At 44.5% G+C, this 15,140-nt stretch overlaps 1 protein-coding gene across 3 annotated transcripts in view; it reads left to right on the top strand.

The window, feature by feature from the left end:
- The window catches only part of ZFAT (zinc finger and AT-hook domain containing), a 116,673-nt gene extending 102,699 nt beyond the window's left edge, over window positions 1-13,974 (top strand). For all 3 annotated transcript variants that reach the window (XM_083144885.1, XM_083144886.1, XM_083144887.1), the window contains 4 exons: window positions 535-653; window positions 3,492-3,615; window positions 5,600-5,724; window positions 13,407-13,974. In XM_083144885.1, the coding sequence (XP_083001011.1) occupies window positions 535-653; window positions 3,492-3,615; window positions 5,600-5,724; window positions 13,407-13,646 (608 nt within the window). In that variant the 3' untranslated portion in view covers window positions 13,647-13,974. The remainder of the gene's footprint in view (window positions 1-534; window positions 654-3,491; window positions 3,616-5,599; window positions 5,725-13,406) is intronic.
- The last annotated feature ends 1,166 nt before the right edge of the window (window positions 13,975-15,140 follow it).

The raw sequence follows: 15,140 nt of genomic DNA, 5'->3' as shown, positions 1-15,140 counted from the left end.
AGTCGGTTCCCGAGTGTGAGACCGAAGATACAAACTCGCCCCACAATACTGTTACAGCATTTCTACTTCTAAATCGTCGCATTCGTCCCACAAAATGTCTAGTTTTAAAGAACAACACAGTGGCGGCATTCATCCCTTTGTCAGCGTTTTGGCAATCAAATCCCCCACACATTGAATACAAGTGTTTTCGTGGGTGAATGCCAACAAGCCTTTCACGTCCCGCCGTTGTTCAATTATTTGTGAAGCTATTGAAAATGTAATTAATTTTTAAATAAACAGTAGTTAAAATGCTAATTTACCGCTCTCTTTGTTTCATGCGCACGCTACTGTGACATTTTTGGAGGTGTTGGGTAGTCTTATGTTCCATCGGCGTAGAGATCGTTCTTGTAATTAGCGATTTTAAATATAATCAGATTTCTTTTAATGTCGCCTATTATACCATATTGTATCGCTCTGTTGTCCTTTGCGCCTTGAATGGCATTCATTACATTATAATACAGAATGTTCTTTTCATCTCTCCGTACCTATCTTTAGGAGGTATTAAGTGCCCTGTATGCAGTTTTGTGTATGGAACGAAATGGGAATTCAACAGACATCTGAAGAATAAGCATAATCTTAAAATGGTTGAAAGCGACAAGGAGACACGGTGGGAGGTAAGAGACCGGCCGCGGCGGCCAAAATGATCTGCGCAGAAAAGCGTCAGCCCGTCTTATTCAACTATAGTCTGACTTATTACAGGGATCAAAGTGCTTGAGGGACACTCAAATAAAGATACAAGATGTAGGCATCTGGTCTGCAAATGTCCTTTGTTAGTAGGGATAGGCTATCATAGAGGCAAGAGCGTAGTTTGGCGTTGTGCCGGAATGAGACGCTACTGATTAGGACAGATCCAGTCGTGAACCAGTGCGTATACGGTCGCCGGTGTCTAGATCAACTGTTACCTAATTGACCACTCTTGGTAAAAGATGTCTAAGATAGTCAACAGGGGTCTAGAGCGGCAGTGACGAGAGTTAGATGCCAGCCGGAGTTCGACAGAGATCAGTTCGACAGTCACCACGCCGACACACGTTTTTCGAGGGTTTTTTTTGGTGCAGCCCAACTTGGTTCGTTCTTTACGATCCAAGTGGCAATAGTGTTAGATTATAAGTGTGCTGAGAATAGCGAGGGACCATGCGAGGGGACACTATGCACATATACCGTGTCCACGGGAACAGCTGTGATATTCGGGAACCAAAAAAACCTCTAAAACTGTCGCTCTTGTTGCCGTCGTTCTCCCTCATGCGCCTAACTCCCGGCACTGTCGCTCTAGACCCCGTAGACTGTCTTTATTCGTCTAATTAAACTCCTTCGACCAAGAGTGGTCATTAGTTAGCCCGTAACCAACCAGTGCACAGGCGTGAGCTGCTCGAGAACGGGTCTCTGCCCCCTCACCGGCTTGCACTAATCAGGATGAATTTTCAGAAATCCATACAGAAGATCAACTTCTTCATCAGACATACGGCTATCCTCCTAACCCTCTATTCCATGCTCGCTGCCTACCCCATTCATGTCACCCCAGTCTGTCTGACCCTCCCCTATATGCCCTTACAAGCAGGACCCTCTACGAGACCGATGATCATATATCGCATTGATTCTTTTCCTTCGCCACCTTCCAGCATCATCACAACCACCCACTAGTTACAGGGCAGTTGTCACAGATAACAATGCTGATGTCACCGGTACCAGGGATTAGAACGCTCCATGCTCAGGGCCCTACTGTAAGCATCTTACTGATTTATTGAAGTCCGTTTTATGCGTCTTTTTAGCCCTTGGGAACGCTGTATTATGAAGCTGTCCATTACCTGTAATCTCCATCATTCCTCATTTCCGGGGTTTGTTTTGTTTCTTATTATTTTAATCTTTGCAATAAAAAATCAGAATCCCATCCGAGCAGCCGCTGTGAGTTCTGACTGCATTGCTGGCATTGGCTGTGAGGCTGCCGCTGCTGTGATGAATGCCCGGGCTGTCAGGTGGTTGTCAGATAAGCCTGGCTGGTAAGCATTGTGTGCGAGCGGTGATTAATGGGCGCACTAAAAGGGCATCAGCAATACTTTGTCTTTCGTGTAATCTATTGCTGTACCATCTTCGTCAGGGCCAGGTATAGATGTGCTGTCTCTATGGTACCCGGCACATTCCCGGAATCTACAAGTTTTACTACTGAATGATTTTATTCTGTGCTTACATAAATATTCCCCTCTGCTGTGCTGCCAGTTACACTCCCCTCTGCTATGCTGCCACCAGTTACTGTACATTTCCCTCTGCTGAGCTGCCAGTTACACTCTTCCTCTGCTGTGCTGCCAGTTACTCTACATTTCCCTCTGCTGTGCTGCCAGTTACTGTACATTTCCCTCTGCTGTGCTGCCAGTTACACTCTTCCTCTGCTGTGCTGCCAGTTACTGTACATTTCCCTCTGCTGTGCTGCCCCGTTACTCTTCCTCTGTTGTGCTGCCAGTTGCTGTACATTTCCCTCTGCTGTGCTGCCAGTTACACTCTTCCTCTGCTGTGCTGCCAGTTACGTTCCCTTCTGTTGTGCTGCCAGTTACATTCCCTTCTGCTATGCTGCCAGTTACTCTTCTCTCTGCTGTGCTGCCAGTTACTGTACATTTCCCCCTACTGTGCTGCCAGTTACACTCTTCCTCTGCAGTGCTGCCAGTTACATTCCCTTCTGCTGTGCTGCTGGTTACTCTCCCCTCTGCTGTGCTCCCAGATGCACCCCACTCTGTTGTGCTGCCAGTTACGTTCCCTTCTGCTGTGCTGCCAGTTACTGTACATTTCCCTCTGCTGTTCTCCCAGTTACATTCTCCTCTGCCGTGAAGCCAGTTAAATTCTCATCTGCCGTGAAGCCAGTTACATTGCCCTCTGCTGGGCTCCCATTTCATTCCCCCTTTGCTGTGCTCCCAGTTACATTCCCCCTCTGCTGTGCTCCCAGTTACATTCCCCCTCTGCTGTGCTCCCAGTTACATTCCCCCTCTGCTGTGCTCCCAGTTACATTCCCCCTCTGCTGTGCTCCCAGTTACATTCCCCCTCTGCTGTGCTCCCAGTTACATTCCCCCTCTGCTGTGCTCCCAGTTACATTCCCCCTCTGCTGTTCTCCCAGTTACATTCCCCCTCTGCTGTGCTCCCAGTTACATTTCCCTCTGCTGTGCTGCCGGTTGCACCCCCTCTGAGAGTCCGGCTAATGTTAAACATTTTACACTCCCAGGTTTATATATTGAAATGTTTTCCCATACTGCAGCACTGTAAGCATGGCATGACGGCAGATCCTCAGTTAAGGCAATGTTGGCACCATGTTCGTTCTTTGTGTAACGATGTTAATGTGTTGTTAGTTTTGCAGTAATGTCTGCTCCAGGTAAGCTGTTCTGTTAGTTTGTTGTGCAGATCCGTCCGTTTCTAAATCACCTTCTATGATGCACTTTCCTTTCCCTGTTCCCTGTATCTGCGGCGCTCGGCAGTCTGTGGATGTGACCGAAGAGATCTCTGCCCAGTTCCTTCATATCACTGAGGCTGAAACAGATGTTCAGGGAACACAGACAGCTGTTGCCGCTCTCCAGGATCTGCACTACACCTCGGAAACCAGTAAGTGTGGCATGACGCTCTGCGGAGGCCAATGAATAATGAAGAGCCAGCAACAGACCGTCACGCTTCTGTATTGTATGAGCACAAGCTCAGCAGCTACCGGGGGTTTGCTGAATAAGAAGCACCATGGACAGTTCCAGTAATACACAGGGTTTATTTCCAGGGTGTACAGTCAGTGGGTAGACATGGTCTAGGTCGACACCTACATTGTTATGTCCGCCATAAGCTTGTGTCCACCTTTTGGCAGGGTCAAACTAAGGTATGTCAACCCTGCAAAAAAGTCGACACAAGCTTATGGCTGGCATAGGCAATGTCAGTCAAAAATGTCGACATGTGTTTTCTGTGATATTTTTTTTTTTAAGAGTTTTTCATATTTTATTATCCAAGTCGGCATTGGCTGGGAATATAATAGTGCACGCAGCACGGCGAGCGAACGCGGTGCATATATACGTGTCCTTGTCAATGTACGATTGCATAGACCCCCCAAAAAATCATGAAAAACTCACGTCCCCCGTTTGTCTGTCGACCTTGCCTAAGTCGACCAAATGGCATTTAGATTTGGATGTTAGAAGCATTCAGCTTTGCTTTGTGCCAAGCGATACGTTTCTATACAGAGGTGCTGTATTTGTCTCATTACCAGTGGCGGCTCCAGAGGGGGCGGGGCTGCTGCACAGTTCAAAATTCAAATAGGAGAGAAACGCCAACTGCTGGTGAGTCAGTTTGGAATGGTAGTTGGTGGCAGTGGGTGTGGCTCCCCTATTTGAATTTTGAACCGTGCTGCAGTCCACCTCTAGCGCCACCGCTGCTCATTAATGATTCCTGGATTTCATTTTTTATTTGATTAGATTTTGTCCCCAGTTTCTTCAAATTCATTTAGGGACCATCTAACTTTTTAAATTATATAATTCTGAAACGATAAGACATTGTTATCCCATGAAAAGATTTAAGGATGGTCCAGTTGTTTCATCAAAACACTGATGGTGTTGACAGCGAAAAACATGTCGACCTTATGTGCGGGATTAGTATAGCAAAGGTCAGCTCTTCCTATTAAAAGCTGCCCTTTCCAATGTCGGCACTTCTTGGTTCCGACCCCGTATATGCGCGTTACCCTCCGCACCGAAGCTCCGCTGGTCAGAGCTTGGGGATTATGGGAAATGCGGCCCTTTAGTACCATCCCACACTATAACTTTAAGCATGATGCTTTAAGAATTTAAATGCCGACACAGATAACATGCAGCACATAGCATTTCTATGGCATCTTCATTGTTTTCCATCCACGGAACCCTGTTGATAGCATTAAACAAGCCAACCACACACCAACGCGTCGCATTATTGTGAACATTCTTCATAAGATCGGTGATGTGTTACTAGTTAAAAGCCCATCAAAATCCAGCAAGTTTAAAACAGATCAGTGTCCCTGCAATAATTGCTTTCTGTCATGACAAAAATCAGTGGTGCTTAATAGGCAACAAATCATTGTGGTTAGGATCACACACACAACACAAACACACACACTCTGTTGTGTCATTGCCTTTCTGCTTCATAGTCTTTTATCATTGTTCCCCAGCTGTAGGTAAAGTGCACCGCGCCCGCACTCTCTCTGTACGGCATAAAGGAAGATGAAGCCTAATTTCCGAACAATATTTGATTTCATATCTGCAAATTGTTCTGCAGAAGCCTGGCTTTGTTTATCCGCCGAGCTGCAGATGGTCACCCAGATGGCGGCTTTAGAGGAAGCGTACACAGCACTGATGAGAAATATCATTATATAGCTACTCGGAACACAATCCCTTCATACGATAAAAAGTTGTGTGTTTAATTTTCTCTTCATTAATTATGTACATTTAGGACTCTCAGAAGAGCCGTATTCATGTACTTCGTTCAGTCTTTCGCAGTCCATATTTTCGTGGCGGCTGTAAAAGGACACAAGTCACGCTACCAAGCCTTATACAGGTAACTTGTATGTATTATCTCTCTTGTTCAGGTGATAAATTTGACCCCACGGCCGTGAACATACTTCAGCAGATCATTGAGTTGGGATCGGAGTCCCACGACGCTGTCGCTTCGGTGGTTGCTATGGCTCCCGGAACTGTTACGGTGGTGGAACAGGTGAGATCATGGTTTGCACCTTTAGGAAAATGTATGTCACCGTCAATGCCAGGAGCTGGCTTTTTATTTCATTCATACGAGTTTATATCTAGAGTTCATTGTAGCCCCTCTGTACCTTTCAAAACCCTTGCCGCTCCTCTTTCCTGCTCTCTGCTGTGGTGCTTCTAGCACAGAGTGGTCTGTTTATCTGCACTTATATACAGACCACACTGTGCTAGAAGCACCACATTGAGTGAAAGACACCCCAGAAAGGGAAGGGGAACTGAGGGGGTTTGAAAGATGCAGGGTGCTAGACTGAAAGCTACAGTATTCACATTAGCATTGCCAGTGAATGGTGCAGGTTGCAGAATTGCATTGGAACGATCAGCTCACGCCAGGCATCTCCCGCTACAGGAAATGCCTGGCGTGAGCTGATTGGTCCAATGCAATTCTGTGCAAATAGGATGCACAAGCAGCTTCTGATGATTAAAATGATATGCTGCATACCTATATTCTGTGTGCATCCAAGTGTTACACCGTTTTCTAGTTTCACACCATCAGTCCAGAGGGAGTGGATGGGGGCTGGAGCATGGGAGCGCAGACAGGCCGATGCCTGCTTGGGGCAGATGTCGCATGACGCCAGCGTCTGACCCCTTTTTGGCCACCTCTGGCTGAAATAAAAGTCCCACTTCACTGACTTCTATTTCCGAAGGGGAGAAAAATCATTCAGTGATCGGTGACTGATTCAATGGTCAGCGACTGATGGTCCGCGCTGACCTGTTCGCTAGGCTGCGGGTATAGGTAGCCTAGCGAACAGGCCTGAATCATGCACAAGTACAGTGCCCAGACTGCAGTAAAAGTGGTTCTGATATATATATAGCGGAACGGCAGTGTCTAGATGGACAATCATGTGGTCGACCACGCTTCAAGATAGTCAACAATGTCTAGTTCGACAGTAACTTAAGTTAGATACAAATGTTAGATCGACGGAAATGTGATAGACAGTTACTAGGTCGAGTTTTTCACTTTGTTTGGTGTCTACGTTGACATAGGTGGTCATAGACACCAAATAAGTGGTCCCCCTGCCTGGCTCGCTATGCTCGACACACTATTATAATCTATCTCTAGGCCAGTGGTAGCCAACTCCAGTCCTTGAGAGCTACCAACAGTTCACATTATCCAGACAACCACTCATTACTGACTGACACATTTTCTAAGATCCACAGGTGGAGATAATTACTTCACGTGTGATTCTGTGAGGAGATCTGGAAAACATTAACTGTTGGTAGCTCTCGAGGACTGGAGTTGGCTACCCCAGCTCTATGCCCATTTGTATGTTAAAGTCAAGTCAGTCTACAGCAAAAACCATGAAAAACTCCCGTCGACCAACACATCTAACTTCCGTTACTGTCAATCGACTATCTTTAGGCATCTAGCTAGACGTGTTCGAACAAGAGAGGTCAACCAACCACGTGATTTTCGATCTAGATACCGTAGACTGAAAAAGTCACCTATTAAAAAAAATCAATGAATCGACAGCCGTCGGTGAGAAGTTTGTTCTCTCAATGCGAGCGGAAGGAAACTTCTGAAGGATTTTTAGCGTTTCATCCCACTAAAATTCCAGCCTTGTTTTCTCCTAACCCAGGGGGCGCGATCTTCAGCATCGCCTTTTATATTTTAAATTAAGCACAATGCTGGCATCAAACCAGAACAGAAATGCCAGCTCAGGGAATTGAAGCTGGCATCGTCGCTCATTTAACGGTCGGGATGGTTTACTCCATTATGCGGCGGATGGGACTCAGCCCTCGGCTGTTCTATGAGAATGTAAATGAGAATTTTCAGAAGTGAGATGATGTAAACACTGACTTTGAAATGCAAATCTCCTCGCTGAACCGTGATTTATCATACTGGAAAGGGAGAGTTATGGATCCTAGTTGCAGACCTGACATTTGAAGCTCAGCAAATGGAGTAAAACCTGTTAATGATTTATATTTTCCTGACAGCTCCTATAAAAAAGTATAAATACAGAGAAGGGAACACCATCTCTTGTGAAAATAGTAAGGCCTGACTGATTCTGGAGAAGAACCTGGAACACGCAGCTCCGAGCTCCTCTTCCTCCCGTTATTTACATTTAAGTAACGGAGAATGGCTGCTAGCAAAAACTGTTTGATGATTCCTGTCACTTCTGCAAATGGAGCGCATTCAGAACGCCACCATTAATGTCCCGCATCAAACACACCTACTGCATAGTGCAGAAATACTAGCAGTTCTAATATGGTCTTCTTAATAATAATAATTATTATTATTATACTTTATTTATATGGCACAACACGGGATCTGTAGCGCCCAGTACGAATAAGCAGAACAGTGACTTACAGTTGCATGATATAGAGGACAAGTACAGGGCACATAACCATAGCTGCAGAGGACACGATTTTGGTGCCATCAAAGATGGTTTAAGCAAAAGAAGGAAAAACAAATGAGGGAAGAGTGGCAGACAGACAGGGGTGACAGTTTGGGATGAGTTTTGGAAGAAGTGGGTCTTGAAATCCCGTTGGAAGCTTGTAGAGATATGGAGAGTCAGGGGGAAGAGATAGACCGTCCTATCTCTCAGCTCCCCTGCCTCTCCAAACTACTTGAGAGACTTGTCTACTCTTGCCTCACACACTTTCTTAACTCTCACACCCTATTAGACCCACTTCAGTCAGGCTTTCGTACCCAACACTCCACTGAGACAGCACTGACTAAAGTGGTGAATCTGGTGACTGCTAAGTCCAAAGGCCATTACTTACTACTTATTCTTCTACAAGCTGCGTTTGACACTGTTGATCACACTCTTCTCGTACAAACACTGCACTCCCTAGGTTTTAATGATACAGCCCTTTCTTGGTTCTCATCTTACCTATCTGATTGCTCTTTCAGTGTTTGCTTCTCTGACTACCTCCTCTTCACTACCTCTGTCAGTTGGAGTTACGCAAGGCTCAGTCTTAGGTCCTCTGCTTTTCTCAATCTACACCTCATCGCTTGGTAAACTAATCAGCTCTTTCGGATTCCAGTATCACTTGTATGCGGACGATTCTCAAATCTATCTATCAACCACAGAGTTGACACCATCGGTCTTGGGTCGAGTCTCTGAATGCCTCTCTGCCATCTCATCCTGGATGTTTTCTCGCCACCTCAGACTCAATATTTCCACATTGGAATTACTTATATTCCCACCTGCCATGAACAGTTACCATCCTGATATCTCCATAACTGTTGACAACTCAACAATCTACCCTACCCCACAAGCTCATTGCCTAGAAGTCATCCTTGATTCTGAACTGTCCTTTGTTCCCCAAATTCAATCTGTCTCCGAATCATGTTACACGCATCTTAAAAACGTATCCAAAATACGACCCTATCTTACACAAGACAATACTAAATCTATGCACTCATTATATCCCGCATTGATTATTGCAATAGTCTCCTTATTGGTCTACCCCAGAACAGACTCTCCCCACTGCAATCCATTTTAAATGCTGCTGCTAGGCTGATCTTCCTAGCAAGACGCCCATCGTCTGCTGATCCGTTCTGCCAGTCTCTTCATTGGTTGCCTGTATTTTACTGTATTCAATATAAAATACTTCTACTCGCGTATAAAGCTATTTACCCTTCTGCACCAGCTTATATCTCTTTACTTATCACTAGAGAGGATTAAATGCAATATAAAAAGCTTGAAATATGCATGCAAATATGCATGAAAAATACTTAAAATATGCACGAAAAGTGTTTAAAATATGCTACATTAAATAATAAAAAAAAGTAATTTTTAACTTATTTATTTAAAAATCAGCAGCCTATTAGTTGCAAATAAACCTCAAAAATAGGACCACAGTATCTGCAGATGTTTAGTGCTGTACACAGGATTTTTTTTCTTCCAGGCTGCTACAGCAGACTGCAGTGTCCTAGGCTCTTCTGTTATCAAGTACACAGACCCTCATCTCCAGCACAGATGGATCAAATGTCAACATAGCATGTGAAAGCTGCGCAGTGGAAGGCTTTCTCCCTGCGCCGCATACTCACTGTGACCCGGAGTTTCCTCCACGCCGCTTGATGTCACAATCCTTCCGCCCACCTCCTCTGCTGCAGAAGTCTCTCTCTTGGCGCAAAGTCCCAGGCCAGGGGCAGGCAAAGGTTCAGGAGCTTTGTGGCATAACCCACCCCGACTGACTTTTATTAAAATAGATTGGCAGCCTAGAGCAATGTCCCCCACACTGCGCACATATTGGCCCGGCCTGCACACTCTACCACTACCTGGCCAGCAGGAGGGCAAATCAGTGCTGTGATTCGTGGATGGAAAGGTGGTGGGTCCTAAAATATGCACCATCACTAGATTTTAGGTAAAATCTGCAATAACAAGTGAGAATGGACAAAATATGCGAATAAATATGCAAATGCATATACTCCTGTCTCTACTTATCACATAATATCTCCTATCTCAACCACTCCGCTCTGCACAAGATCTGCGTCTCTCTTCTGTAAGGAACACCAGCTCCCATTCACTGTTACAGGACTTTCCTCAGGCTGCTCCCATCCTATGGAAAGCCCTTCCATGCACAATAAGATTCTCCGCTAGCCTCCAAATTTTCAAGCGTTCCTTGAAAACTAACCTCTTCAGGCAAGCCTATCATATTTAAGTTCCACACGCATAACCCTCTGAATAGGCACTCATGAATTATATAGCTTTCCTTCTGGACTTGTAACTTGGTGGGACTGCTATGCTATTACTGGTGCCTGTACTTGTGTTTCCCTCCTATGTCCCTATAGATTGTAAGCTTGCAGCAGGACCCTCCTACCTCCAAGTCTGTCTGTTGCTACCCAGTTTGTTTTATCACTGTCTACTATTGTAAAACGCAACGGAATCTGCTGTGCTATATAAGGCACTGCAACGGAATCTGCTGCACTATATAAGACACTAACGGAATCTGCTGCGCTATATAAGACGCTGTAACGGAATCTGCTGCACTATATAAGACACTGTAACGGAATCTGCTGCACTATATAAGACACTGTAACGGAATCTGCTGCGCTATATAAGACACTGTAACGGAATCTGCTGCTCTATATAAGACACTGTAACGGAATCTGCTGCGCTATATAAGAGTAGTAGAATAAATGATCTAAATTAGTAAATATAACAATGATTTAAATTAATAGAAGATGTTTAGAGAGCGCCACACAATTTTTGAAAAATTGATTACAGTTTATTATAAAAAATACATATAAAAATAAATATAAAAATACACAATTAGAAATAACTCATACTGTATAAAAAAGTCACAATAAATGACCAAGATATAATTAATAGTATCCGGCTCCAAATCACTCAATTTAGGAATATATAATGAGATTTCAAATTTTCTTAGACACACAACCCTGTGCGCACCAGGGTGTGTGTATTAATTGAAAAAAATAGTCCTCCAAATTTCTTTTTAGAAGATACGTGTATGGCAATTTTTGTCAGTGCCAAAAAAACTTTAAAACTTTTATTGGTGAAAATAACAGGACACCCTGAGAGTTGGATAGGTGTCTAATCACCATGAGGTACAGACTGTACAATATATTGGCTGCAGTGTTCCTCTGTATGTGAATGTGAAATATACTTATTTGCCGCAGAAGAAAGGTTTTCAATAGGTGAGCTCGCTACGACCCGCTTAGGCTCTAGCTGTATGTGGCGAGCCTCTGTTGTATGTAGAGCGGGGAGCAAGCCTCACTGACCTGTTGATGTTTGTGACAGGACCTTCTTCTCCAGTGTTAAACGGCTTGCAGACACTTTGAGTAGGTGGCAGCTGTGCGTTATAGAGGATGCAGTCGTTCTCAGGGAAATCAAGATGTGATGAGTGAGGGCTCTGGATAGGTATGGGTCACAAAGTGACAGTCCTTGGCGCTATATAAGAACCTGTAATGGAATCTGCTGCACTATATAAGACACTGTAACGGAATCTGCTGCGCTATATAAAGCACTGTAAAGGAATCTGCTGCACTATATAAGACACTGTAACGGAATCTGCTGCGCTATATAAGAAATTGTAACTGAATCTGCTGCGCTATATAAGACCCTGTAACGGAACCTGCTGCGCTATATAAGACGCTGTAACGGAATCTGCTGCGCTATATAAGACGCTGTAACGGAATCTGCTGCGCTATATAAGATGCTGTAACGGAATCTGATGCACTATATAAGACACTGTAACGGAATCTGCTGCGCTATATAAGACACTGTAACGGAAACTGCTGCGCTATATAAGACCCTGTAACGGAACCTGCTGCGCTATATAAGACGCTGTAATGGAATCTGCTGCGCTATTAAGACGCTGTAACGGAATCTGCTGCGCTATATAAGACACTGTAACGGAATCTGCTGCGCTATATAAGACGCTGTAACGGAATCTGCTGCGCTATATAAGACGATGTAACGGAATCTGCTGCGCTATATAAGACACTGTAACGGAATCTGCTGCGCTATATAAGACACTGTAACGGAATCTGCTGCGCTATATAAGACGCTAACGGAATCTGCTGCGCTATATAAGACACTGTAACGGAATCTGCTGCGCTATATAAGACACGGCAACGGAATCTGCTGCACTATATAAGACACTAACGGAATCTGCTGCGCTATATAAGACACTGTAACGGAATCTGCTGCACTATATAAGACACGGCAACGGAATCTGTTGCACTATATAAGACACTAACGGAATCTGCTGCGCTATATAAGACGCTGTAACGGAATCTGCTGCGCTATATAAGACGCTGTAACGGAATCTGCTGCACTATATAAGACGCTGTAACGGAATCTGCTGCGCTATATAATACACTGTAACGGAATCTGCTGCGCTATATAAGACACTGTAACGGAATCTGCTGCACTATATAAGACACTGTGACGGAACCTGCTGCGCTATATAAGAAACTGTAACGGAATCTGCTGTGCTATATAAGACACTGTAACAGAATCTGCTGCGCTATATAAGACACTGTAACGGAATCTGCTGCGCTATATAAGATCCTGTAACGGAATCTGCTGCGCTATATAAGACACTGTAACGCAATCTGCTGCGCTATATAAGACGCTGTAACGGAATCTGCTGCGCTATATAAGACACTGTAACGGAATCTGCTGCGCTATATAAGACACTGTAACGCAATCTGCTGCGCTATATAAGACGCTGTAACGGAATCTGCTGCGCTATATAAGACACTGTAACGGAATCTGCTGCGCTATATAAGACACTGTAACGGAATCTGCTGCGCTATATAAGACACTGTAACGGAATCTGCTGCGCTATATAAGACGCTGTAACGGAATCTGCTGCGCTATATAAGACGCTGTAACGGAATCTGCTGCGCTATATAAGACACTGTAACGCAATCTGCTGCGCTATATAAGACACTGTAACGGAATCTGCTGCGCTATATAAGACGCTGTAACGGAATCTGCTGCGCTATATAAGACACTGTAACAGATTCCCGTTCTTTTCCTTTGCCGGGGACATGACAGAGAAGAGCGTGTAATGTAATTTAGCTTATGTTATCGGAGTATGAACCTATGAAGAAACTAACTGCATGCAGCTCTTACTTGTGCTGTTCACACACATCCAGCGCTGTCTATTATGTATAGTTCTTTTCCGTAACCTGTCGCCCAATCCTCTTGGCAGGTGACTGAAGAAGAGCGCTCGGCCAATCGCACGGTGATGATCCAGGAAGCACTACAGCAAGCGTCCGTAGGGTTGGGCGAGCAGCACCACCTGGTGGTTTCATCAGACGACGTTGAAGGCATCGAAACGGTCACGGTGTACACTCAAGGAGAGGAGGCCTCGGAGTTTATAGTCTACGTGCAGGAAGCGATGCAGCCGGTGTCAGACGGGACGATGGGGCACATTTTGCAAGAAATCTGAAACTCCTCCAGAAAATATGCAAATGTAGCCATGAATTTCCTGGTTCCACAGTAAAGGAATCATTTCCCCGGGTGCAAATTCCCCATCGTCCTCCCCGTAATAAATCTCCCCACAGCCACGTTGGAAAGATGTTCCAAAGGAAAAAATAATAATAATGATCATTTATCCAAGACTGCATTCGCCCATCACATCCCCCTTAATGACTGCCCCAAAGATGATTAGTAATTGCATTGTAAATGACTGAGCAATAATTACAGAGTAACTCGTTCTGTCTGGAATCAGTCGCGGCGATTGTTTACATACAATAAACTCAGTGTATTTTGCCTGGCGTTCCTAATTGTAATTCAGCTCATTTAAGTACACCTTTCTTATTCACGGATATCGGCACACTTCTGTAAAATAGAATAAATACGACACTTAGTTTGTTCAAGATTTTTTTCTAAAAGAGGTTCCTCGTGTCACCCATAGAAGACACAGTGAGCCTGATTCACCGTTAGCACGGCTGCAATTTTTGCAAATGGAAAAAACATATGCTGCTCTGCAGGTGGGGCAGATGTAACCTGTGCAGAGAGAGTAGGATTTGGGTGGGGGATGTTCAAACTGAAATCTATTTGGCAGTGTAATAATAATGCAGCCAGTATTTACCCTGCACAGAAACAAAATAATTGGTGGGTAGGGCATGAAATACCGCCTGTCGGCTAAAAAAAAGTGTGAAAGACTCATGTCGACTTTTTTACTATCGACCTTGCCATTGTTGATCGTCTGCTGTGTCAACCAACCAACCCTATTGACCTATGCCCCATCAACCTTCAGTGATTGACCCAGTTCATGTCAATCTAATGACAATATCCCATAGAGAGCAGCTGATTGGTTGCCATTGGCCACTCCTCCTCTGGCTCACTTCTCTTCCCTTATCCCTGCTTCACACATCTACCCCAATGAATTGTTGTTGATTTCCCAAATTACCTCTATGATGTCTCTAATTCCTAGTGAATTAATAGGCTGACAAAATGGCTGCCATTTTATGCATTAAATGGGGTATAAGAAGAGATTCCTCACCGACCTGTTTCATTACCCCATACTCCCCTTTTTAGAGGTTTTAAGTCTGCAAAGTCCGTTAATACTGCCACTTCCTGTAGGGATGGGGGGGCGCCACAGTAATTAGCTATGCGTTATTTACAGTCCCGCATACCCTGTAAATTGATTGCCGGTATATTTCCCCCCTCGTCGGTGCTCCGCTAATCACCGTGCCATCCAACAAGATAGATCATAGATCACTGTCACACTTACCTAGAGCAATTTGTGGCCTGACTGCCTCTCATTACGTCTCCGCCATTGCACTCCGTGCAGGCTGCGCAAGCAAATTGCTGGGAGATTAAATAGAAAAGTAATGTAATTAGCATACGTGTAGCAAAAAAAAAAAAGATTTCATTACGCTCAGAACGAGAGGAAATCGCTGTAATGATGTCGGTAGTTTTTTTTTCTTTTTCTGAT

Source organism: Crinia signifera, chromosome 5, assembly GCF_055691185.1.
Source record: "Crinia signifera chromosome 5, ASM5569118v1, whole genome shotgun sequence".
In the NCBI taxonomy this organism is placed as follows: Eukaryota; Metazoa; Chordata; class Amphibia; order Anura; family Myobatrachidae; genus Crinia; species Crinia signifera.
The sequence above is the reverse complement of the archived record's forward strand: the minus strand, read 5'-3'. Positions and strand labels throughout refer to the sequence as shown.